We start from the raw sequence: 27,419 nt of genomic DNA, 5'->3' as shown, positions 1-27,419 counted from the left end.
GAGACTAGAAAGAGTTTTGCTCAAAGCACTGTACCACCTGCTCCTATGGTTAGAGGTTTCACTCATGGAAAACTGCCTACAACTTATCCCTGCCTATTTTTATTATTAAAGATATGCCAATACACAAAATACAACGTATTCAAGAAGTTCTATGTCTACTAAGAAATACTTTTAAGTCACATATGGAAAGTCCTCCCTCTTGTATTTTTTTCTTTTTGATGGAGTAGGGAGCAAGGGAAGGTAAGGTGTAAAACCCTACAAGGACGCCGTTGATAGAAAAACCTAAATACTGTGACAGATCAGAATTAAGAGTTCTTATTGAAGAAAAAAATATTTCCTATGTAAAGACATGTCTGGTTTTGATTTAACCTGTAATTTAATAAATTTATAATTTTCTAAAAATTGTTTTTGAAGAAATGATTGACAAAGAGAAACTACTAACCAGTTCATTGATCATACCTGAGAATATAGCGAGAGTTAGCTCAGGATACGCCCTTGCTAGTTCCTCGGACAACTGATAATATGAAACAGAATAGAGATGTGGTAGAGGAGACAGCTGGCTGAGTACTCCATCTGTTCTCTGAATCTCCAATTTGTGAGCATAGCGAAACATCTTCGGTTCCAGAATCTATAGGAACGTGATTCCATCAACTTAGGTTAAGATTTTATGGGTCCTCTAAAGTTTAACTATAATTTTATATTTTTTAAAAAAACTCTTTTCCCAGGCTGAGTAGAGTGGCTTATGCCTGTAATCTCAATACTTTGGAAGGCAGAGGTGGGAGGATCACTTGAGGCCAGGAGTTCAAGACTAGCCTGGCCAACATAGCAGGACCTCATCTCTACAAAAAATTAAAAAATTAGCCAGGTGTGGTGGTGTGTGCCTGTGGTCCCAGCTACTCGGGAGGCTGAGGTTGGAGGATCACGTGAGCTCAGGAGATAGAGGCTGCAGTGAGCCATGACTGTGCCACTGTACTCCAGCCTGAGCGACAGAGTGAGACCCTATCTCAAAAATAAAACGAAACAAAACATAAACCCTTTCTCACTAAAAGAACTTACATTCCTCATATTTAATGTCAATGATCCAGGTTAATAATACAGTCTGAAAATAACTCCAGCAACTTAATATACAATTACTTGAAAAAGATTTACCACTTTTCTTACTCAAAAATATGATAGTACAATATATGTATAAGTGAAAAAAAAAAATCCTTCAAGGAGAACTTTTTGACATTATACTATTTAAAGAGCTGTACTGCTGAACTTTCCTCTTAATTAACAAAGGCATTAGGGTATAATTCCTAAGATGGATCTGCTGGCATCAGAACCACTTTAGAGCCTTTGGAAAAAGCATCTGCTTGAATCCTATTCTTAGCCCTTGGTTAAGATGGAAGAATCTTGCCCTATTATGAATTAAATACTGTATACTAATAATATATCCGTGTTTGCTAAGTTTCTAAGTTATTTCTCCTCAACCCAATAAATAAAATTTACATGAGAATATGATAAAAAGAGCTAATTATTTTTCATATGGCTCTCCAAAAAAATTTGGACACACATTGTTCTCATCTGCTGAACAGAAATACTTTACATGGACACATATTTATAAGTACTTTCACATACATACACACGTGTTATTATAAATAATCCTTCTACAATACACTTAGGAATAGTTTGCATTATTTATAAATTTAAATATCTATATTATCTTTGTCTTATATTTCTAATAATAATTAGGACTTAATACCATAACTTCATTATTACAAATAAAGCTAAATACTATTATCAGTGTGCTTTAATGGCAAGACTAAATTATTAGGCTTCATTAAATCCTGAGTAAAAAATATTTAAATTCACACATTTACAAACCTGTAAAAGTTGCATAGCAACTTCATAGATACTTCTAGAAGAATCAGCTGCTTTAAACAGTATCAGATTTAGAAGCATCACTGTGTCACACTGATAATCCCTAGGAATAAATTTACATATTAGGTAAATAACAATGTTTAGAGACTTTTGCACCATTTAATAAATATGATATGCAAAGGGCAAGGCTTGTAGGTACCTATCTTCTAAGTCTATGAAGGGACTTGGTTTTTTCAAGGCAATAGGTACAACAACAGATGCGTGGTGGTAATTGTCCTTATTTTGGTTAAATTCCATTAGAGCACAAGTGTTCAACCTTTTGGCTTCCCTGTGCCACATCAGAAGAAGAAGAATTGTCTTGTGCCACACATAAAACACACTAAAACATGCTGATGAAAAATAAAAAATCCATGCATAATTTTTGTAATATCCACCACCACAGATAAGCAAAAAAGTCCTCACATTCAAAGGGTTAGACACAGCTGCATTAGAGCTTAAGAAAAGAAAATACAGTTAACCCTCTGTGGATCAAAAATATGTGGGAAAGGCCAGGCGCAGCAGGTCATGCCTGAAATCCCAGCACTTCGGGAAGCCAAGGTGAGAGGCCAGGAGTTCAAGACCATCCTGGGCAATACATGTAGTGAGACCTCGTCTCTACAAAGAATTTAAAAATTAGCCAGGCATGGTAGTGGGAGTCTACAGTCCTGGCTACTCAGGAGGTTGAGGTGGGAGGATCGCTTGAGCCTAGGAGTTTGAGGTTACAGTGAACTATGATCATGCCACTGCACTCTAGCCTAGGTGACAGTGAGACCATGTCTAAAAAAAAAAAAAAAAAAAGAAAGTATATGGGAGGATTTGCATAGGTTAAATACAAATACTGCAGCATTTTATATAGAAAGCTTGAGCATCCATGGATTTTGGGATCTGAGAGGGGTCCTGGAAACAATTCCCCACAGATACTGAAGGACAACTATACTGGTGTCTTCATATTTTTAAATTCAAAAGAAAAACTTTTCTTTAAGAAAACAAAACAAGAAACCCGTATCTAAAGTACCTGTTCTGGAAAACATTAGCAATGGCTTTAAAGCAGCCGGCCGCCACCCTCCTGGAGCCCGTGTAGCAGCGGTCCACAGCCCAGTACATCAGGTTGCTCTGATCAGGGTTCAGCTCCAGCAACAGCGTAACTGCTTCACAGCCCAGCTGGTGAACCTAGGTAAAGGTTGTGAAATTGCTCAATAGAGAGAGAACGTTACATAATTTTTGTCTGTTTCCCTACAGTTCTTATTAAGGTAATATGGTGCATGTATTCATTGTAATTAATAGGAAAATTCCATCTCCTTTTGTTCACTTTCCTCTCATTTTATTCAGCCAGCAGAAAAAAACCACACGGATGAATTGAATTTGGCCTCTTGCTTTTTACACGAGTCTCTCTAGTATGATTCTGTCTTCCAACAGAGCCCTGAAGGCGGTTAATGAACATGAATAGTGATTAAGTGCTTTCAGAAAAATGAGTCATTAAGCTCTCCAATTATTTTTATCAAGCTTTATTCTTGTTTTTGATAACTCAATAGAAAAATTGTTGTGAGGAGAAAAAAATGTAAGTCCTATGTTAAATTGTGAAGTCTGTAAATGTACAATATGAGAGTAAGGAAAGCAAAGGGTGTGGAGGGCAAGGAAGAATGATTAAATGGAAAGTGGTTAAAAAAAACGAAATGAAACATAGCAAATAACATATTTCTCCCATGCAGCTCAATATGTTCTATGTTAGTATTTTATTTATTGACTTAGAACCCTGTTGAGAGACACACACCACTGTATTAATCCTATAATATTAAAAGGGAAAATAAAATTATTCAAATTAATGATACGTAAGAATTGGAACATTTTTACATTATGAGATCCTATTTAACTTTATATAATATGCTTTTTGCATATGATCCTATCTTATTTTTTAAAAAAGACTTGTTTTTAGTGCAACATACATGAACTGCTAATAATACAATGAGAATTTATTATGAACCTTTAAGGAAATTGTCATAATTACCTTTTTGTCCAGAGAATCCAAAATGTTGTCCAACCATTTGTACAAATAGCCATCTGATGAAAGTCCTACATTATCTGCAACAGGGCCACAACATAGTACAGCAGACATAGCCTTCAAATAATAATATTAGAATTACATTTAACAAATTTAAGAGGTTAAATGTTGGTTGCTTAATGAGAAGAGGCAAAATACTTATCTAGTATCTAGTCACAATACTTTAATTTTTTTCTCTACAAATTATTTTTTAAAACTAAGAAATTTATTTTGAGTAAGTAAATATGATACCAAATTAGACATGGAGTTTGAACAATACTGGAAAGGAAGATAAAAAGATCAAGAAAAAGTACTTAAGTAAGGGAAAAAAAGGCATTTCTTTCAAGTAATACTCAGTTATTTAAGATAATGGTGATCAAATTTGAGTAGATTCTGGAAGTGTTTTTCATTGTATTTTACGTATTTAAATATAACTTTTGGTATTAATTTTGAATACGGCAGAAAAACATATATTCTAATACTCTCAGATACTGTGAAGAAATTCTTATCCTCTTTAAAATACTAGTGACTGAGAGACATAAAAATATTTAACTCTGCTCTTAAAAAAAAAAAATCAGGTTTCTAAGTAAATACCTTTAATGCACAGTATTGATGTCTATTAATTTGCATATTTCTATCACTGTATCTGTCCAAGGGCGTAAACATGATGCTAAAAGGACCTGCCCAGTGACTGAACAGCATAAATAGACTATGACGAAGGCTCTGCTGAGGAAAAATACTTCTTCTCTGGTGCACTGCAAATAAAAAAAGATAGAAAACATTTATTTCCATTTCTTTTTGCTTTAACTTTTATACCGACATGTTACTGAATGTGTAATAGTGTAAAAAAGAAAGCAAAAGTTTTCATTTTAAACTATCAAAAACCTCCACAGTAGCAGGGATCATTTAATATATGCATATCGCAGAAACAAAGTTGCAGTCTGTGTCACCCTGTGGCAGCATTACATGACACACAGCATCTCTGCAAGCAGAAATTCCATGGCAGGCTCAATGGCACATGAAAGCTGGCACAGAGGTGGGGCCAGGAGCCCATTTCTCCCTGGGCTATCACTGGCTATATGGTGAGACTGGCCAAGATTTTAACACAGACACACCTCTGTATCTTGGTTCACTGGTAAGTAAGGGCTTTGGACGAGATACATGTTTTCAAACTTTGTACTTTTTTTTTTTCAGCAGGAAAGCTGCCTTTTCCTGCTAAAGGAAGCTTACATGTAATCTCAATACATAAAACAGATAAAAGGGGAGTTGAGGCCTAGCGTCCACATTCTGCTGCTTTCTGCTGATGGCACCAGAGAACCTCAGGGCTTTGAGAAACAACAAGTTTGAAAACCACTGGTTTAAATGATCTCCAAGGATTTTTTCCCCCATTTTGAAATTCTACTATATAATTTCTCTATATCTATCCTTCTTGAAGAAACTCAGCAGTATCACAATAAACCAATTTGGAAGTTGTAAAAAAGTGTTTAGTAATAGACTAAACCACATCTTTACATTAGTGAGCTTCAGATCGGAAAATTTTGGAAAAAATATGCTCTTTTCCTTTGACAGCATCATTTTCCTTTCAAAGATGAAAACAAGGCTCCTACAGTTGAAACTGACATATGTAATTAAGTGCTTAATGACCCTGTTATAAAATACAACCCATGTTCTTCAGGCATCAACTGTCTGTATATACTATTCAAAGCAACAATGTGACTTTAATTTTTCAGAGAGAAAAAGAAACATTTGTATTTATACTGTATGCCAAAGGCTAGAGTCACATTACTTCTTACAGTTGGCAAGAATTTAACTTTTAAAAATGTAATTGTGTATATTAATCTTCCTAGTATCTAAACCAGTATCTGTCAATATAGAACCTACTCAATAATTAGAACATATCTGGTAAACCAATAACATGGAATCCTTGTTACATTTTGTATTTATGGCCTATATTCTTTTCCCATTATTCAAAAGTATCTTCTTAATTTTATTCTCAATTATCATTTGAAACACTGCACTCTGCTTATTGCATCTAAAAGAAGGTTGTCTAAAGAGCTTATTCTATTGATTTCTCTAGGTTCTTGTGTCAGTATCCTGATCATTATTGAAATTCCATGCTGGGTTGCTTTTTTATTTCTAATCACTGACGATAATTCAAAGGGAAAACAAACTCCAGCCATCCTGGTTATGCTGACATATTTTTCCAGTATGTTCATACGTTACTTTATCAACTTAGATTATTAAACCTCAAGGAAAGAAAAAAATATGACGGTTCCTTAATACTCGGTAATGCTTTAAGAAATTGAAAATAATACCTGGAACATTCTGAATAATATTCGCCACTAAGGCACTAAAATGGCATCGTATATCCTTCAGTGTGTCAGAGTCTTTTTCATTTTCTGCTTCCAGGAGTTGTCTAGTTAAATCTACATACTCCAATAAAGTGTTGTTGAGAAAATGTGTTTCATTATCAAGGCCACCACTTGCACTGAAAATATTGAAGAAAACAAATGATGAAGCAAATGGGACTTTAAATTATAATTTAAATAAAACATTCTTAATACTCAAAATGAGAATAATACATGTTAATTTTGCATGCTCATGGTAGCATGCAACTTAATATATGAAAATTAAATGAATATGATTTTGCTTACTTTAATATGAAAATAGATGGTGTGTCTTAATCTAGGAACTGCTATTGCAATTTATATTATTCAACTCCATATCTAACTTAAATCAACTCAGTGCTAAATGTTGTTTCCTCTCTGTGAAACACATAGATTTCTAAACAAAGAGACAGGAGGCATATGAAATGGGGAGGATCAGTTTAGAAAAGTAGAAAGAGGAAAGACTAGTTCTATTTATTCATAGCTGCCATGTCTATTCATGTTATGCCTTCAGTATAATCAAATATCTATTAGTCACTTATTCTCAGTAAGATTCTGGGATAGGTATTATCAGTGATGCAAAAGTTTTACAGAATTCTGGTAAGAATAGGGTAGAGTACTGGGTTTCAAAACCTCTTTCTAGACCTATGGAACTGCTTTTAAGAATATCTGCAATGCGCTAGGTACGGTGGCTCACACCTGTAGTGCCAGCACTTTGGGAAGCCAAGGTGGGTGGATCACTGAGTTCAAGAGATCGACACCAGCCTGTGCAACATGGTGAAACCCCGTCTCTACAAAATACACAAAAATTTGCCAGGCATGGTGGTGCACGCCTGTAGTCCCAGCTACTCAGGAGGCTAAGGTGGGAGGATTGTTTGAGCCTTGTAATCTAGTCACTGCACTCCTGCCTCAGTGACAGAGCAAGAGCCTGTTTCAAGGAAGAAAAATATATCTGCAATGAGGTTTTCTTTGAGGCAGGGATCTATGTCTGTGCCTGGAAACCACGGACTGACTGATAGGGGAGTATTTGGTTAGAGTCAGAAGTCCTGGATTCCTGTCTTGTTTCATCAATCATTAAGCATATACCCCGTATCTACCTCAGAGTGTTTTAGAAGGATGTAAATGAACTGCTATATATGAAAAGGCCTAGTAAACAATAAGTGCTATATAAATGATTAGCTATTACATATGCATTTATTTAGGTCAGCTTTTTCTTATTATGTTTGAAAAGTACTTCTAATATGTATTATTTTAAAGGTAATTTTTTTTTTAATAGTTATTGAGTAACTTTGGAATAAATATCCTAAACCCATGAAAACAAGAGTTAGGAGTTGCAATGATACTATAGTATATTAACTGTATCAGTCTACAACAATAAATATGTATTGAATGAATCAATGTATGACCTTTATTCCTTAAATAAGTGTTTTTCAGGTGCTTTTCAAATTTTTTCCTTTATTCCTTAAATGAGTGTTTTTCAAGCTCTGGATCATGACCTATTAGTGGACAGGAAACTGATTTACTGGACTACAACCTGCACCAGAATATAATCTTCATTAATCTAACAAATATTCATTATCTCCTATGTGTCAGGCACATGAAATCCACTAGGTGAACAAAACAAAGTTCCCTGTCTTCTTGGCATTCAGAACTCATTTTTTTCCTTAGCCATGGAAATTTAAAAATCTAGAATAGCAATAACTTTCTATCAATAACTCTTTCTAAAAATACTTCAAAACAAAATACACAACTGGGTTCAAAGATCATTATTGCTTAATAGTCATATAGTTTTTGGTAGTTAACTTTAAATAGAGCAACATTTTACATTCCCCAAAATAGAACCATTTAAAGATTCTTCTACTAACGCTACAATTAAAGCAACCAAAAAAAAAAGATTCAGATGTGTATCAGGTTGTTAATTTTTTGCATCAAGCCGGCAAGTTTCAATTTTACTTTTCCTAACTCTTATTTTTTGTGAAGGAAAGAAAAGGGAATGGTATTTCTTTTCTTTTTTTTTGATACAGAGTTTCGCTCTTCTCACCCAGGCTGGAGTGCAATGGCTTATCTTGGCTCACAGTAACCTCTGCCTCCTGGTTTTGAACGATTCTCCTGCCTTAGCCTCCCGAGTAGCTGAGACTACAGGCACGCACCACCATGCCCAGCTAATTTTTGTATTTTTAGTAGAGATGGGGTTTCACCGTGTTGGCCAGGATGGTCTCGAAGTCCTGACCTCAGGTGATCTGCCCTCCTCGGCCTCCCAAAGTGCTGGGATTACAGGTGTGAGCCACTGCACCTGGCCAATATTTCTTTATTTGCTTTTTACTAGGAAAGAAAAGTAAATCAATGGTTTAAATATTCTGATTAAAAATCTATTTTGAAAGCATTTGTCAAAAGCATTCAATGCTACATATGAAAGGTGTTAGGTAAAATAAATAATCGGGAGAAATGCTAAAGGAATAATGCCATGCAGTTATCATAGTTACTACACTTGTTGTATTATTAATATTTCTTTTTCTCCCTTTTGTTTCAAGACAGAGTCTCATTCTTTTCCCAGTCGGAAGTGCAGTGGCATGGTCAAGGCTCACTGCAACCTCAATGTCTTGGGCTCAGGTGATCCTTCCACCTCAGCCTTCCAGGTATCTGGGACTATTGGTGTCTGCCACTATTCCTGGCTGATTGTTTGCATTTTTTTATAGAGATGGGATTTTGCTATGTTGCTTAGGCTGGTCTCCACCCCCTGGGCTCAAGCAATCCACCCGTCTCAGCCTCCCAAAATGCTGGTATTACAGGTGTAAGCCACTGCACCTGGTCCATTTTTTTTTTTTTTTTCCCTTAAGATATATTTTCAGTGACCTTTTTTGGATATGGTCAGATCTACTATTTTTCTTCTTCAATGGTCAGGTAACACCATTATCCTCCTAAGGAAATAGTTATTTTTCAACATTCGGCTGATGGAATTTTCCTCAAGGGGCTAGGCTTAGTGTGAAGATGCCTTTACTGCGGCAATATCTCCAGGTTTCATGGTTTTATCTGTGAATGGTGGAAAACTGTTATGAATTATATTTGTAGATTTCATAATTTTTCCTGGCAGGATAGATAACAAGTTCATTGGAATATATTTGTAAGCCTTATAATGTTTAGCCTGTGAATATATTATTTTTTCAAGCTCAGAAGAAAAAATCTTTAAAATGAGGTAAAAAACAGGAAAATCTGTGAAGAAAAAGCTACTACCGTCCACTTGCCAAGATAACTAGGTTCCAACAAATATCAAAATCATAGAAACATCATATCCATTTTTTGCCAGAAGCAATCCAATTCTGGTGGCAGATTTTTCAATACATTTTTAGCTATTGGTTAGTGTATCGAATATTTGTTAAATAATTTTCATAGTGATACATACAGGTTTTCTTGTTGCAATGGTGCTTTTCTGTTTTTATACATTTCATGAGTGAAAAGAGATTACGTTCTCTAGGATCATTCCAAAGTTTTAACAATCTGAATCCAATACTGACCTGTGACTAATGACACCAGCATCTGCCAGCAGTTCAAATATTCGTACCAGTTGTACTCGTAAAATGTCTCGACGCCTGCGCCGTTTCATATTCTATTCCAAACATACAAACATATTAATTAAAATCTTGCGGGTGTAACTTGGAAAGAATAATGTGAATGTCTCAAAGAGAGGTTCTGGGCTCACTGAAGTTATTTTGCTTGTACAATGTAGACTGTAGGTACTCTGGCAGCTACTGCCTCAAAGAGATATGTGTGAACAGTTTGAAATGAATGAGTCAAATAAAGTCACGTGACATCTTACATGGTGACAACCCCTGTGTGTCAGGGGAAGTAAAATACTACATTTTTAGGTTATTTGCTAATCAGATAGTTTTAGAATCGAAGTAATTAGTAAACTGTTATCATGGACTAATAAAGAATCCCTAATACCCTCCAAAAATATGACATAAGTGTAGGGAAAACAATCCTAAAGAGAACTTAAGATTTTGCTCATGCTGCAGTTTTCTACACAACGATTAATTTTGGCACAAAAAAATAAACAAATATGAGAAAACCTCCCTTACTCATTACGATATGAATAAATACGTTTGTATTATTAGGTCCAAAGAACTAGAATAATGCCTAGAACAATAGTTGTAACATTTCAACTTGATTCTGCTTCTAGCAGAAAGTCATGTAAGAGATATCGATCACCTATATCACCTTCTACTAATAATAGCTCATTATTTCATTTGTGATGTAATTTTCAAATTACAGAGCAATTAAAAACATATTTACTAGTCTTTCATTTTCTTGTCCATGACCCAATTTTTCTTCCTTCCAGGTGCATGACATTTTACTAATGACTAATCAATTACATTTACTTTTCACTGGGCTCTTTCTAGAGTTGACAGCAATTCATTTGGAACAGGATGATTTCTTATCAGTCTTTGAAGATTACTGCAACTCGTTTTTGCAGTTTGGTTGGCCTGTTTTCACTTTGTCTTCACAGAAACAGTGTGAGTCTAAAGCTCTTAAACTATAACTCATATTCAAGGCACATCACTGTATGTGTTTAACAGCTTTCCTTCTGAAATTCAGAAAAATAAATACTGCTATTTCATTTTGTTTCAAGCTTACATTTCTCTAATAAGTCATCAAGCACTGTAACCAAACTGATCATTCTGAAACAAAAATCAAATCAATGACAAAATGGGAATACTATCATGACCCTACAGTGCTGAATTAAAGGAGAGTGAGGAATTGCAGATGATGTTTCAAAGTTCCTAAACTGCAGGGATTATCACCATCTCCCTCTCCTGCTTAAATTCCTCAGGGGATCCCCAACATTAACAGCACTGATTCCTAAACAATGTTCTACAGCAGACTCATCTAAGATGCTTTACAAAAATAGACTTCTGGACCCTATTCCAGGGATTCTCATTCAATAGGCCCAGGAGTCTAAAATTTTTAGCAAGCTCCCCAGGTGATTCTCAGATGCCACAGGCATAGGAACTACTGGTCTACTGGTTAAAGCTAAAACTAGTAGTTTTTCATGAGATATTTCTCATCCTGCTATCCAGCCAAATATTCAATCACTTCCCCCATAATATAATTATACAGAAAAATGTACCATTTCAAAATTCTTTGTAAAGTTTGCAAATGCTGTTCTTCACCTAGAATACCTTTCCCTTGCTTGTCCACTGGGAAACATGCCTCAAAATTCATCTCAAATATCAGCACTTCATCTATAATGCCTTCCTTACCCTGCAACCAGAGTCCCAGGCTTTCCTCTCTGTCGTTCTTAGAATCCCTCCTCTATGATTTTATTTGAGTGCGTCATAAATTGCTAGAATTAAGGTTATGCAACCATCTGTCCCACTGGACCTATAGTTTCTGAAAGTTGCTCAGAACTGAAACTACAGCCCATGGGCCAAATCTGGCCCATGGCTACCTGTTACTGCAAATAAGGTTTTACTGGAAAACAGGCACACTCCTTTTTTTAATGTAGTCTATGAACGCTTTCATGCTACAAAGGCAGGGTTGAGTAGCGACAGTATGGCCTGTAAAGCCGAAAATATTTATCTGCAGAAAAAGTTTGCCAACTCCAACCTAGACCCTATTTTCTGCCCTCACTTAAGTTAAAGCAATTGTTCATTCATTTTATATAATGGGTTTCTGCATAAGATCTTCTGGGGGGAGGGGAAGTATCTGCATCTTAAAAAGAAGAATACACTAGATCATCTTCTTAATTTCTAACTTTTGATATAACATGTAAATATGGCAGAAAAATAAATGTTCACTAATAGAAGGCTGCAGAACACAGCTCACCTCTGGCCTTCTTTCAAGTGCTTCTTTAATTATGGGATGTAATTCCTCTATTAGTTCCCTAGAAGAAAAATGGTACATATTCTATTAATAGCTACACAGATATAATCTGACACATGTAAATATGTAAAGATATGATGTAAACTGACAAGTGTTAATTCGAATCCTGTTTTAAATGCAATGTCTATTGCTTTATTTTGTTTATAAAATAACACATTATATTATAGATTATTTGGAAACCAGGAAAAATGGTATAGGCCCCTTATTTTAATTTATAGAGGGAATACTACCTTTATTCAATCAGTTTGCAATCGACATATGTTTTACTTAGTTCAAACTATTTTATATAAAATGGTATCCTTTTTTATTTTTTTGAGACAGACTTTCGCTCTCGTTGCCCAGGCTGGAGTGCAATGGCGTGATCTTGGCTCACTGCCACTTACGCCTCCCGGATTCCAGTGATTCTCCTGCCTCAGCCTCCCGAGTAACTGGGATTATAGGCATACACCACTATGTCTGGCTAATTTTTTGTATTTTTAGTAGAGACGGGGTTTCTCCATGTTGGTCAGGCTCGTCTCAAACTCCCGACCTCAGGTGATTTGCCCGCCTCAGCCTCCCAAAGTGCTAGGATTACAGGTGCGAGCCATCGTGCCCAGCCTCCTTTTTTCTTTTCTTACACTAACATAGTTAATTTTATATGCCAATAATTAATTCACAATATTCAAACATAGGGTGGGGTACCATAATTTTCCTAGACATTTTCATTTATTAATAAATCATTATATTTTATCTAATTTTCTCTTACTAAAAATATTGCCTCTGTGAACAACTTTGTATATTTATCATTGTTTTCTATCTCCTTAGGATTAATTTTACAAATTAAATTAACGGGTCAAAGGGTATGAACTTTGTAAAAACGATAAATTTATCTTTATTTATATTTTGATTTTAAATTGAAAATGTGCTTACTTTAAGATGGGGAAAATCTGAAAGTTTTTCCAAAACTTCATTTATAAGAAATGCTATCCCACACCTATAGATATATTACAATTTATTAACCTATTCTTTTTTACTTATTTTTACTTAAATGTTCCTTTCCATGGAAAACTTTAGCAAAAGGCAAAAGATTTATACAATCTGAAGATAAACCAGAGTATTAACCTATTTCCTGGTTGTACAGGTTATCTTGGAGACAAAACATCAGATACCATTCTCACATTAATTGAGGAAATTCTCAAAAGAATAAATTCCATGCCCAGGAGACAACAAGGCAGAACTTCAGGCAAAACTGAAGAATTTGCTTCATTAATATAAAAAAATCACGAATGATATCAAACATCTATGTAAATAGTTTTTGAAAGATATTCTAATTCTCTTGGATAAGCAGGGGGAAAACTGGAGTTTTAACTACTAGACCAAGATTACACATTAAAAGAATGACTACATAAATAAATATAGTAGAAAAATACTAAGTATTTATACAGCATTTCATTATTCCTAGAATACATAGGTAAGTTTTAATCTGCTCAATCAAAATGAGGAAATAAAACTTCCAATAAATGACTTGCTAAATGTTACATGGCTAGTTAATTGGTGAAAGTCAGGCCTGGTATGTGACCATCCCAATAAGCACTCTGCTTGACCCTACCACACCTTCTAAGTAGCACATTTATTCTTTTAGTGCATAAAAAAAAAAAAGTATGAACATAGTTACCTAAAAGCTCCTGGGTTGGTCCTGCCAAGACCTAGAACAAGGGATTCTGTGATTTCCATGCTCTCAGAGCGCATCATTGGAACTATGTGCTTAAACAAGGATGAAGGGGATGGGATGCCAATAATCTGGAAAAAAAAAATACTATATTTATAACAGCCACTAATGATACTATGTCCAATTAGATAATCTGAGATTTCAGTAGTCGTAGGTCAAGGATAAATGGACAGGTGAAACTTTACTATGAATGATACCTCAAATTTCACCTGCGGTGTACATAATTTAAAAGGTTAAATAACTTGTCCAGTGGCTTAATGTAACTTCATTAACAGAACTTGGGGCTCCTAATTTCTTACCCTCACTCACGATCATATAATAGGCTGACTCCCTTCATCAGATACTCTGTACCTTTCGATCCATGAACATGAAGAAAACAAAATGACTTCTAAAATAGTCATCAGTGTTAAAGTCAGATACTCTGGTCTTTAAGTTTTGTCATTTTCATGAAAACAAAACCACTGCTCCTATCCAGTACCCTTTAGATCACTACATGATTTAGGCAAATTCTAGAAAGGCATTTAATTATGTAAATGATTCCTTTTGGGTTCTGAGAAGTGTGAGAAGTACAAAAACTGGAATATGGGAAAATAGACATGACAGTTTCTTTTAAAATAATGAGTATGACAAACTGAATGGGCATGGGTCTTTCTTTCCAATGGAAAACTATGTACGTATTATTGATTCCAACTAGGAATCCATAAAAACAATGATGGGCTTTCTTGAGGTATTTTCCTTTTTGCAAGTAAGTAATATACTTTCAACTGAGTTACTTTATTGTCCATAAAAAGAAATTTTAAAATCTTATTTTTATGAGGCCATTCAGATTTCATAGATCCAACAGTGGATCTGAGAAACTTACTTTGGAATCAATGCTATAGCCGCTATCTGGGGTAGACGCCAGCGTCTCAGGAGGAGAGCATCTCACAGAACCTGCAGATGTGGAAGATGACGATGTTGCTGCACTGCAGCAAAGGATCAGATAGTTTCTCCACAGGCCAATGTATGAGTCACTGCTTGTGGCGGTATTTACTTTCTTAGCATTGATGGGGCTACTAAGGAAAAAAAAAGAAAAATGGGCAGATACGAATAACACAACATGTTTTTAAAAGTTTATTTTAACTAATGCTGTATTTCTTTCTTTCTTTTTTTGAGAGAGTCTTTCTCTGTCACCCAGGCCGGAGTGCAAGCAGCACAATCTTGGCTCACTGCAATCTCCACCTCTCAGGCTCAAGTGACCCTCCCACCTCAGCCTCCAAAGTAGCTAGGACTACAGGTGTGTGCCACCACGCCCAGCAAATTTTTTGTATTTTTGGTAGAGATGAGGTTTCGTCATGTTGCCCAGGATAGTCTCTAACTCCTGAGCTCAGATGATCCACCTGCCTCGGCTTTCCAAAGTGCTGGTGCTGGGATTACAGGGGTGAGCCACCATTCCTGGCCTAATGCTAATTAGAGAGATGGTTAGCATAAGGTTTTTATTACTAGTACTGTTTTTGTGGACTGATATCAATGAATAAAGTACTGGATTAAAAATTAAAATATATTAGCAGGTCATTTTAACATTATTATTCCTGTGATAAAAGTTAATATTTTATTGGGCTGTATTTTATAACTTATTATGCATCCTCAATGTAGAAAGAAAATAAAACAAAAATCAAAATCATCTTTAATCCCACATGAAAATAAACACTGCATATTCTACATATCTTTAATTCACATACATGAACGTAAATGCATGAATACATCTCTTTTAATTTATACAAAATAAATGTTTATTTTATTTTGTATCAACTTTTTAGACTTATGTATTTTTCACCTATGTAAATTAATATTCTGTGACATTATTTTGATGTATCATATGCTATATCAATATAAAGTATCATATTTTATATAACCAAACATTTGTTGTTTGACATTTTAGCTAATAGCAATTTTTCCCCATTATACACAATAGTATACATTTGAATATATGGTTAATTATTTTCTTAGGTAATTCTTGAAAATGAAATCACAGAGTCAAAGAAGATACATATTTTCAAGGTTTCTGCCAAATTTCTCTCTTGAAAGGTTACACCAATAAAATATTTTGAAACAATTCCATAAATCTTTCCAAATACCAAAATTATGTAAGAATTAAGGACTGAAAGCAAAGCGAAAGAGGAAAAATACAAATATATAATCCTTGCCTTCAACAAGTTTTGTAATATGCTAAGGTAAGTAATGCAAACACACCACTTCATTAATTCAGTAAGAGTATCATAGAACAATGTCCTAGTATGTTAACATACTAGGTATGGTAACATATCAGTTTAAAAAAACTGTCAAAAATATCACTGCCCCCATGTGGGCTATGGGAGACATACAATAAAGAAATAAATAAAACAATGTCAGATGGTGCTAAGTTTGATGAAGAAAAATAGAGCAGAAAGGGGAGATAAAGAATGCTGCAGCCGGGCGCGGTGGCTCAAGCCTGTAATCCCAGCACTTTGGGAGGCCGAGACGGGCGGATCACGAGGTCAGGAGATCGAGACCATCCTGGCGAACACGGTGAAACCCTGTCTCTACTAAAAATACAAAAAAACTAGCCGGGCGACGTGGCGGGCGCCTGTAGTCCCAGCTACTCCGGAGGCTGAGGCAGGAGAATGGCGTAAACCCGGGAGGCGGAGCTTGCAGTGAGCTGAGATCCGGCCACTGCACTCCAGCCTGGGCGACAGAGCGAGACTCCGCCTCAAAAAAAAAAAAAAAAAAAAAAAAAAAAGAATGCTGCTAGGAGATGGAGTTATAATTTAAAATATGGTAATTAGAGAAGGCTACTTAAGGTCATAAATGGTATGCAAGGTGGCAAATGTCAATCTTTATTAAAAAAGTAACAACTAGACCAGGTGTGGTGGCTCACAACTGTAATCCCAGCACTTTGGGAGGCTGAAGTGGGAGGATTGCTTGAGCCCAGAAGTTTGAGATTGCAATCAGCTATGATTACACCTCTGCATTCCAGCCTAAGCGACAGAGCGAGACCCTGTCCCTTTAAAAAAAGAAAAAAAAGAAAGAAAAACAACACAAAACAAAACAGAAATCCAATACACAATACCTGAGACCATATATATACAATTAGTAGAAATACTAATAGAAGTATTTCTACTAATTGTATATATATTCAAATCCAAAAGTAAGAATGACTACTCTGGGTAGGAAGTTTAAGAGATTTTAAAAAATAAGATAGAATTTGAACTGTATCAGACATAGATACGCAAAAATTTAAAAAAAAAAGGTATCCTATGCTCATGTGAACAAAAGCTCACAAAATGGAAACTCAACCACATGTAATGAACTTTGAGGGGATAATTTGCTTCCAACATTGAAGGTATTGATAGAAAGTAAGAAAAAAAGTACAGAGTGAATGAAGTCAGATTTGAAGAGCCTTTAATGTAGGCCTCAAGTGATAGGTCAATCCAGATGCTGGGTTTGCATGGGCAAGTTATATGCTGAGAGTACTCATTCCATTCAATGTGCTCTATGTAAGGGGAAATCAGGAACCCAAACCCAGATTCAAAAATTCTCCTCTTTATTTAAGAGAAAAAAAAAAAATTACCTGAAATTTATAATGACCTTAGTCAACTCTCCATTTCACAATCAGTTACTCCAAATCTTTACCAACATCCTCACATCCACTACTCAGTGTATTACCACTCCCCACCAGAAGGTGGCCTTCCTTATACTGTCATCAGGAAAAGTAAGGCCACTGAGCTGAGTTTCACTCTGCTTCTCACCCTTTATCTACAAACTTCTGTATCTACATCCATACTCATCTTCAGATCCTTTCCTAATTTTTTTCCCTTAACAGAGATTCAACGGACACAACTATGTACCAAGTACAGTGTTATTAAGTAAACAATTAAAATTTGGTGAGACTGTATTACATGAAAAGGATGAAGAAGTTATGAGACTATGTCCTTGACAATATTCTTCTCCCTCCTTAAGACATCAATACAGTATCACATATTATTTATGGGCCTTCCAATCTGTAATACTTTTGTATTTTTCAAATAAATACATACGAAAGCTGACAGTCTATATATTTTTAAATTTACACTAGGAAAATAACTTACTTTATATCGACCTGAGGGGACAACAACTGAAGTCTTGTGTATGCAAACATCCAAGCATAGCTCACAGCTGTAGAGCAGTGTTTAGGAAGATTTTCTTGCTTTAAAAAACTGGAGAGACTTATAATCCATGGGTCTTGGCCTTGGGTCACATGTGCAAATATCCATATGTGTGATGGACTAATCACATCAAACTGGTGGCTAATGGGAGAAGAGTTCCATTCTGCTAATGTTTGTAAATCTATCGAGCTAGGGCAATACAGCAAAGTAGTCTATATGGAGAGGAAAAAATGGATTATTACACATTTCAATAACTTTGAAAATTTTACCATATAAATTGCTTTAAACTGAAAGTGGTCTATTAGTAGTTTCCAAAACAAGATAATATAAAGTCCATGGTAGGTTGAGGGGAGTAGAGAATTTCTGAAACTGCATGTAAAGTTTGTGTATGTGCATTCATGTCTTTTTTTGGGAGAGGGATTCCACTGTTTTCATTGTTCTCAAAAGGATCTATAAACCAAGTACGTTAAGGACCACTATTTAAGTAATTCTTAAATAAATATCCAAATTTCATGGTATAGCAAAAGCTGCTTTTTAGTTCTCTAACTAAAAAGTGAACCATTAACTTTCATGTTGACCTGTGTCTTTGTATGTGTGGAACAGACTCAAAAATGAGCTCTTCTCCAGAGGTATATATTCTTAAATACTTGTTCAATATTTGAACTCTTCCACTAAAGAGATAAACATTTATGTTCAAAGAAAAGTATATCAAGCACTGCTTTAGGCACTAGAAACAAGTAATCCATTACTCTCTTTTTGGAATAATTCATAATTTATAGTTAATATCTAAAACAAAATGTTTTGAATTGCATAGATCCTTTCATAAAATAACCAGAAGAGAGGCTTTTAAAGGTTCTTACCACAAATAAATGATAAACACATGAGATGATGGATACACTAACTAGCCTGATTGGGTCATTATACAACATAGACATGTATCGAAACATCAAATTGCACCACATAAATATGTACAATTATGTCTATTTAAAAATAAATAAAAATTAAAAATTTAATTTTTAAAAAGTTTAGCATCATGGTAGCGTCATGGGGGGGAACTGTACAGATTTCTAATAATCTCCTAGGCTTATAAAATCTTATTACCTCCCTTGGCTACATAAAATGTATGAATTATAAGAATCAGGTGTTATGCAGAAAGCTCTTAATGTTATGCATTAACCTCTTGTCCATGTATTCTAAAATAGGAGGAAATAATTTTTAAATAGTAAGGTTTTATAGCTATTCTTACATCAACTTTGGAATCTTAATATATGACCTTTTACCCCGTGAAGACCAAGTAAGAAAGTTTGCATAAACTTTCTTAGTAATGTGTTTGTGGACAAAGTGTTTCTCTCCATTTTAATGAGTCAAATTACATATGACATTGGTATAAAACACTATGTACTTAACCCACTATACTTAAACTCATGTGATACACAAAAAATAGCTGCCAAAAAAGCAGGGTATAAGTTTTTGCTTTGAGTATCACTATTTTTTTTCCCATAGCATTTTAACAAGTATTTCTATCTCAAGAATCTTATACGCCATAATGAACAGCAAACAGTAGCATAAAGTAAGATTCAATTTAACAGAAACTTCTTAGATTGGAAGGATTATAATTTTACAAACATAAAATTATTTTTATTTCTATGTGGAAGAGTACTTAACCAAGTATAAATGAATATCACTTTTTAAGTACTATTCTTAAGCATTTTCTAATTTTCAAAAATACTTTCAAAAACCTTACGTTTGTTAAGGAAGTTCTTTTATGTATGCATGTATACATGTATACATATGTGTGTCTGTCTTAAGTCTCAAAACAAGACTGGGTAGAATGAAGTCACTATAGTTACCTGATCAGCCCCAGTGAGATGTATGAAGCTCTCAAGAATGGATGGGCTTAGCCTGTCCATCACATCTATGGCTAATTCATCATCACCCTGTAAAAAAGACATCATATGTCTAAAAAAATTAGGAATGTTTAAGCAAAGTAGCCAAACCCAATTAAACACTAAAAATTCACTTCAGTGCTATTTTATTTATTTATTTATTTTGAGACAGAGTCTCACTCTGTCACCCAGGATGGAGTGCAATGGCACGATCTCGGCTCACTGCAAACTCCGCCTCCCGGGTTCACGCCATTCTCCTGCCTCAGCCTCCTGAATAGCTGGGACTACAGGCACCCACCACCACACCTGGCTAATTTTTTTTTTTTTTTTTTGTATTTTTAGTAGAGATGGGATTTCACTGTGTTAGCCAGGATGGTCTCCATCTCCTGACCTGTGATCTGCCTGCCTCGGCCTCCCAATTGAGAACAGTAAGTTAGTTTAGACCCATGGTAGTAACCTACCTATATGGGATAAGGACAGACAAAGAGATGGTTTTTAAGTACTTTCATTAGATAACTGAATGAAATACCTAAATCTTACCTTAGGTATTTCCAAAAGTGCAAATAAAGCCCGTATTTCTCTAAGGACACTGACGGCTAGTTTCCTAGTGGCAGGTCGACTGCTACAGAGAATGACAAGTGCAAAGCCTTCGACCACATGGAATACGTTGGAATATGGGCTCCTTTCCAGAGGAAGGGGATGAGAAGCTCCATTAGCTACACCATGCTTGAAAAACAGAAGTTAAAAATAAAATAAAAAATATGTATGTACAGACATTCCAGAAAAACAATTAAAGAATAAAGCAAATCATAGTGATTATGACTACAGGTCTGCCTTGGCTCAAGCAACTTAAATAGTATATAATTTATAAAAATAGAGTAGTGTGCACAGTGAAAAAAGCATTTCACTGGCAGTCTAAATATGAATTCTGTACCTAACTTCTATCATTCTCTATTTTGTAACCTTGGAACTGATAATCGGTCTTCATCTAATTTCTATGTGGGAAATGAGGGGATTGTAGTACATCTTTCACACTCGGAGTGTGGACCAGCAGCCTGGCAACACCTGAGAGCTTCTAAGAAACTCTTTCTTAGGGCCCTGCTGATTTGTATGCTCATTAAAGGTTGAGAAGCTAGTTTAACTTAAATGGCTTGGGTCTAAAATTTCAAGGTTCTATGATTTATACATTATCATAAATCAATGATTTGAGCATCTTTTATGGTTAAGGAGCACAGTTACCGTCTTATGTGAAACAGGGACTGGTGACATGGATAAAACAATCAAATGACCCAAATGGAAGACTACCAAAAATTTATTGTATTGGCTTTAAATATATTGGAAACAACCTAAAAGTGAGCTGGAATTATCTCTAATTTCTATGCTCATTAAAAACTAATTGTTACCCAAAGAAGAAGATTAGAAAAGTTAGATGTATAAACACTATATATTTACTACATGAACCATGGGTAAGTTCAGTTTAAGGGATTAGGAACACATTGAGAGTGAAGAGAACTAATAATAGTGTTTGATAAAGTAAATCTGTATTAAAACCATTATTGGTCATTTAGCACTGACCACATACAAAGGGACAAGAGAAAAGAATCTGGTACCTGAGTGTCCTGGTTTTTAATATGCATTTGGGCTGCTTGTTTCCACTGATTTATTAATTGTACCAACATCTTTACGGCATTATCAAGAAGCGTGGGATGGACATCAGTCACTTCACGAACAATAAAATAAACAAATCCTGAAAGAACATCCTCCCGCCAATCTGGAAAATCAAGCATTAGTGCCTGCAGAGTATTGAAAGCCAGAGCACGCAGTTCTTCATCCATATGAATTGTGAGCCTACCAAGAACAAAATTCCATTAGCAAACTTCAATACCTTTCAATTAGTTTTATCATCTAAAACTTAAAACTATGACATTAAAATATATGTCCTCTAGTTGTTTTGTAAGAAATATGAAGATAACAACCAATGTTCACTTTTTCATGCTATATTTAACTTTATGCTAGCTTATAATCTCATTTGTTTAAATTCACATATGAATCTATTCCTATTATTGGTGTTTTTACTATAATCTGAATAAGTTTGATACAAATGACATTAGAATTCCATTTAAAATCCTTTAATCCTTAAAACACTGTATTGTTATCCTATAATCAATCAAAAATTGTATCTAATCATATGATATCTTAGCACTATCTTCACATTTATTTAATCTTTGCTATCACTGGTAAGGACACGATTTATCTCAATCATTTTTTTTTTTTTTTTGAGACGGAGTCTCGTTCTGTCACCCAGGCTGGAGTGCAGTGGTGTGATCTCAGCTCACTGCAAGCACTGTCTCCTGGGTTCACATCATTCTCCTGCCTCAGCCTCCCAAGTAGCTGGGAATACAAGTGCCCGCCACCACACCCAGCTAATTTTTTGCATTTTTAGTAGAGATGAAGTTTCACTGTGTTAGCCAGGATGGTGTGGATCTCCTGACCTCATGATCTGCCTGCCTCAGCCTCCCAGAGTGCTGGGATTACAGGCATGAGCCACTGCTCAATCATTCTTTATATGCACTGAAGTTACAGTTAAATATAAGATGGCTGATTGTGAAGAAGAATATACAACAAATGAAGATGGAATCAATGTAATAGAATACTTATTGAAGGTAAGAATGAGAGTAAATTTAGGAGTAATATCATAAATGGTACATGCCTAGAAAAAAAAATAAGGCTAGGCTCAGTGACTCACACCTATAATCCCAGTACTGTGGGAGGCCAGGGCGGGTGGATCACTTGAACCCGGAAGGCAGAGGTTGCAGTGAGCCAAGATTGCACCACTGCACTCCAGCCTGGGCAACAGAGCAAAACACTATCTCACAAAAAAAAAAAAAAAAAAGAAGGGAAAAATGTGTTGACTCAGCACATAAGGTCCTAAAGAGAGTTTAAACAAATTAGGAGACGCTATATACAATTTGCTTTTAAATACATCAAAATGGGGCTTTGAATATAATTTTAGTTACAGAAGTTTACCAGAACATAAAAGAGAATGATAAACAAGAAATTAAAAAAAAAAATGTCGGCCGGGCGCGGTGGCTCAAGCCTGTAATCCCAGCACTTTGGGAGGCCGAGACGGGCAGATCACGAGGTCAGGAGATCGAGACCATCCTGGCTAACACGGTGAAATCCCGTCTCTACTAAAAAATACACAAAAACTAGCCGGGTGAGGTGGCGGGCGCCTATAGCCCCAGCTACTCGGGAGGCTGAGGCAGGAGAATGGCGGGAACCCGGGAGGCGGAGCTTGCACTGAGCTGAGATCTGGCCACTGCACTCCAGCCTGGGCGACAGAGCGAGACGCCGTCTCAAAGAAAAAAAAAAAAAATGTCTACAGTAGTGGGAGCCACCATTATATAATAATATTATATGAATAAAGAGTTTTTGATTTGGGTCTGAAGAGAATTATGTTAGTAATTGACTACAAAGACAGATGTATCAGAATTAGAAATAGTCTGAATGAATAAGGTAAGTACGTAATATTAAACATACAATTACATGCTTGGGAAGCTGGAAAAATGGAGTTATCCACGACAGAGGTAGAAAGTTGTGCGGTTTAGGAGAAAGGAGATATAAGTATTCACCCTGCTGAACTTAGTTCTAGTCATCACTAAGCCAACTTTCAACTGACAATGAGACTAACGAGATGTATTATAGCTAGACAGACTGAGGAGTAAGCAACAAAGCAGCAGCAGTTCCATCAGCACATGAGAAATAAACAGGTCAAATTAAGCATCTCTAGCCCAGTATTCTGTCTCTAATAGTGGCATCAAGAGATACAATATGGGAGAAGAGAGTGACAGTCCTCAATGATGCTGACTTTAAAGGTTATTTCAACATTCCTTAAATCCATGAATATGTAAATATCTATCTTAAACTCCTATCTGTGTGATACGGGGTATACATGTGTGACTTAACTGCTCATTGTACAGAGCAGAATAACAATAAAGCTTGGTTAATTAAAGGCAGGGGAATTAATTAACTTTCCTTAGGGACAGGATACAGGTCTGCAAATTAACAAAGCATCTTTGTTTTGTTTGCTTGCTTCCTTTATGGTAAAATAAGTAAGATTTAGACAGCATAATTCCAAATGATATGAAGAGAGGAGAGAATAGAACAGATCCTGGGATCTTCCTTTCCACTGAGGTAAACTATTAGTAAACAAATATCATAGGAGAAAGAAGCAAAGTGAACAGCAAAGCAAATTGTCATTCACTATTCAGCTGTCTGCTCTTTTACTAAACTGTCCCATCCCTGGCCCTCATAGTTGCAGTTTCATTTTGGTGGAAAAGATGGGAGATCTACTCTTGTGGATCAACACCCACAAAGATGTAGATGAGTTATGTTGAAATAGGAGGAGTAAGAGCAGAACTGAACAGTAGTTGTTTACTGCTCTCCCAAGGAATAGTGTTATACATAATTAATGTTTCTTATTTCCAATGCTGGCATGAACTCTGTAACTCTACAATCTAATTCACAAAAAAATTAGGAGACTGTGGGAACGGAACAAATTTATATAATGCAAAGTAACCCATTTCTTTCACAATCATCACAGGAGACATAAAATCTCTGATCACAACAGGTAATAGTTGAGGATAAGGTAGTGCCAGGGTGTGTGAAAAGCTATGGAAGTGGAGAAAGATTGCTGGAATAGTCTATTAATTGTTTATTTATTATGAATTTAACTTACACCTAAGTGATAAATGCCCAGCAACAAGTCAACACCTTTCAACATAGTCAAGTATCGCTGCTCTGCTATAGTCATTGTATTTGTTTTTTTCCATCTAGGACAGGGGCTGGCAAACTGTGGCTCAAGGGCTAAATCCAGCCAGATGCTTATTGGAATGCAGTCATGCACACTCTATTGTCTATGGCTGCTTCTGTACTATAATGGCAGAGATGAGCATGTGTTTGCTTGTTTTACTGATACCCAATAATTGTACATGCTTTTGTGGTAGATGTGATAATTTAATGCATTCATATAATTTGTAAAGATCAAATCAGTGTAACGAGGGTATCTATCACCATAAATACTTGTCTTTTCTTTATGTTAGAAACCTTTACTCTTTTCTAGTTATTTTGAAATGTACAACAGATTATTGTAAACTATAGTCACTGTACCGATCTACTGAACACTAGGTCTTACTTCTATCAAACTGTGTAATCGGACCCATTACAAAGATCATAATGATCTGCAAAACCCTAAAATACTATCTGGTACTTTACAGAAAAATGTGCTGATCTCTTATGCAGGGAATCCCTGACTACATCAGCAAAGCGGTTTTTCAACAGGCTATCGCCTCAACTTAGAATCAGGAGCCAGTACTTAAGTTTGGTTGTCAGGTTATGTACTCATTTTACAGAGCTATGACATGCCTAAGAGAAGAGAGAGAGATGTGCTGCACCCATCAACTCGTCAGCACCCATCAATTCATCATTTATATCATGTATAACTCCCCAATGCAATCCCTCCCCCCTCCCCCCTCCCCATGATAGGCCCCAGTGTGTGATGTTCCCCTTCCCGAGTCCAAGTGATCTCATTGTTCAGTTCCCACCTATGAGTGAGAACATGCGGTGTTTGGTTTTCTGTTCTTGTGATAGTTTGCTAAGAATGATGGTTTCCAGCTGCATCCATGTCCCTACAAAGGACGCAAACTCATCCTTTTTTATGGCTGCATAGTATTCCATGGTGTATATGTGCCACATTTTCTTAATCCAGTCTGTCACAGATGGACATTTGGGTTGATTCCAAGTCTTTGCTATTGTGAATAGTGCCACAATAAAGTTGATGGGTGCAGCACACCAACATGGCACAAGTATACATATGTAACAAACCTGCACGTTATGCACATGTACCCTAGAACTTAAAGTATAATAAAAAGAAATAAATAAATAAAAAAAGAAAAAAAAAAGAAAAAGAGAATCAGAAAATCAGAAGGAAACTTAAAGGTTATCCAGTTCACATGCTTCTCCCCATTTCCCTGCCAAGCAAGGGTTGTTATATAGGGTCTTCCATTCTGACATAAATAAATACATAACTTCAATGAGGTAATGAGAATTCAATACCTCTGAATAACAAAAGCAGATAAGAAAAGATCTGAAGTCCCAACTCTCTACTATTTACAAACTTGGTTACCTTGAGGAAATTAAGTAATCTCTGTCTCTCTTTCAGATATTGTGAAAATAGAATTTAGAGATTACATCTTGGTGCCAGTTTCAAAGAGTTATGGTGTGAATCAAATGATAGATAGATATAATTATAAAATTATGTATACAATCAAAAGTTGTTCTCAAGGCAGATTGTTGCAATGTTAAACAATTCCAATGATTCCTTTTTAAATAAAATATTTCAGCATTTAAAAGGGAAAATAATACCAAAAGAAGTTAGTCAAATTAAATACCTGGATCTAAAACGTAGAATTTAGCCTACTACAAAACAGACTTCTCCAAGTTACTGTCAAAGACAACTGTGAGAAGACAGCAATTTCATTTCTTAATACATAAGGAAATAAAAAATATATTCTGAAACTTCTTCTCCTATAAAGCATTTCCTTTCAAGGAGAAAACAGAAAAAGAAAGATTGATGGATAATCAATTCTATTTCCTTTTATTCTTGTTCCAATCACTTAGAATTTCATTTGTTCTTTGGCTCAATTTTATTGACATTTTCTAATAATGTATGTGATCTATATTCACTCTTATTTATCAGGAAGATTTATGACAACAGTGAAAAAATGTCTATTTTGAAAACTGACTTACTAATCATTTGTATCTTCTAGTATTACCACCATCTAATATCTAAATCAGAAAAGAATAATCTGTATGTTTATAAAATAGCCTTTGAAAACACTAAGATCCTAACTACACACTATTTTTATTTAAGTTTTGAATAATGTATTTATTTTAATAAATAAATATTTTGTTAAATGTGAAAAAAAAAAAAAAAGAAGAGAGAGAGAAACTTGAATGCCACAGTTCTGCCATGGGGGGAGAAAAAGCACAAATGAGACCTAATTACCACCAGAGATACTAAAGAAATGACTGTAAGAGTAAACACAATAATTAATTGCCTAACTGGGAATTACCATACACTGATAATGCCCATATGTTAAGGGACAATGTGTTACAGAAATCCCAGGAAAGAATACTAGATGGAAAAATAGGGAACTGAAAGATAGGAGTTGTGGGGGGAATCTAGAAGAACTTGAGAAGTTAAAAATTAGTGAGGAAAATGTGTTTAATAACAACAGAAAAAGACAAAAATGGAAATTTAGAAAGTAAATCAGATAAAGGATTAGATATGTCTTTATCATTGCCTTTTTAGTGATAACAGTAACAAAGGTATATTAGAAATATAAAGGAGCAGAAGACATAAAACTTAACATAGCAAACAGTAATCCTCATTTA

General features: G+C 35.3%; 1 protein-coding gene and 1 pseudogene across 8 annotated transcripts in view; both read right to left on the bottom strand.

Moving 5' to 3' along the window:
- The window catches only part of FRYL (FRY like transcription coactivator), a 297,483-nt gene that overhangs the window by 73,767 nt on the left and 196,297 nt on the right, over positions 1-27,419 (bottom strand). For 7 of the 8 annotated variants that reach the window (XM_033214725.1, XM_033214724.1, XM_033214728.1 and 4 more), the window contains 14 exons: positions 21,575-21,812; positions 20,505-20,690; positions 19,929-20,015; positions 18,022-18,290; positions 14,778-14,970; positions 13,862-13,986; positions 12,151-12,208; positions 9,840-9,931; positions 6,256-6,428; positions 4,535-4,695; positions 3,908-4,018; positions 2,918-3,072; positions 1,867-1,966; positions 460-628 (listed from right to left, as the gene is read on the bottom strand). In XM_033214725.1, coding sequence (XP_033070616.1) covers positions 460-628; positions 1,867-1,966; positions 2,918-3,072; positions 3,908-4,018; positions 4,535-4,695; positions 6,256-6,428; positions 9,840-9,931; positions 12,151-12,208; positions 13,862-13,986; positions 14,778-14,970; positions 18,022-18,290; positions 19,929-20,015; positions 20,505-20,690; positions 21,575-21,812 — 2,117 coding nt within the window. The remainder of the gene's footprint in view (positions 1-459; positions 629-1,866; positions 1,967-2,917; positions 3,073-3,907; positions 4,019-4,534; positions 4,696-6,255; positions 6,429-9,839; positions 9,932-12,150; positions 12,209-13,861; positions 13,987-14,777; positions 14,971-18,021; positions 18,291-19,928; positions 20,016-20,504; positions 20,691-21,574; positions 21,813-27,419) is intronic. The other variant, XM_033214726.1, reaches the window with a different exon arrangement.
- LOC117086591 lies at positions 13,230-13,299 on the bottom strand (annotated as a pseudogene).

The sequence above is a fragment of the Trachypithecus francoisi genome, unplaced genomic scaffold (genome assembly GCF_009764315.1).
Source record: "Trachypithecus francoisi isolate TF-2019V2 unplaced genomic scaffold, Tfra_2.0 Lachesis_group1, whole genome shotgun sequence".
Taxonomy (NCBI): Eukaryota; Metazoa; Chordata; class Mammalia; order Primates; family Cercopithecidae; genus Trachypithecus; species Trachypithecus francoisi.
This window is presented reverse-complemented; position numbering and strand designations above follow the sequence as displayed.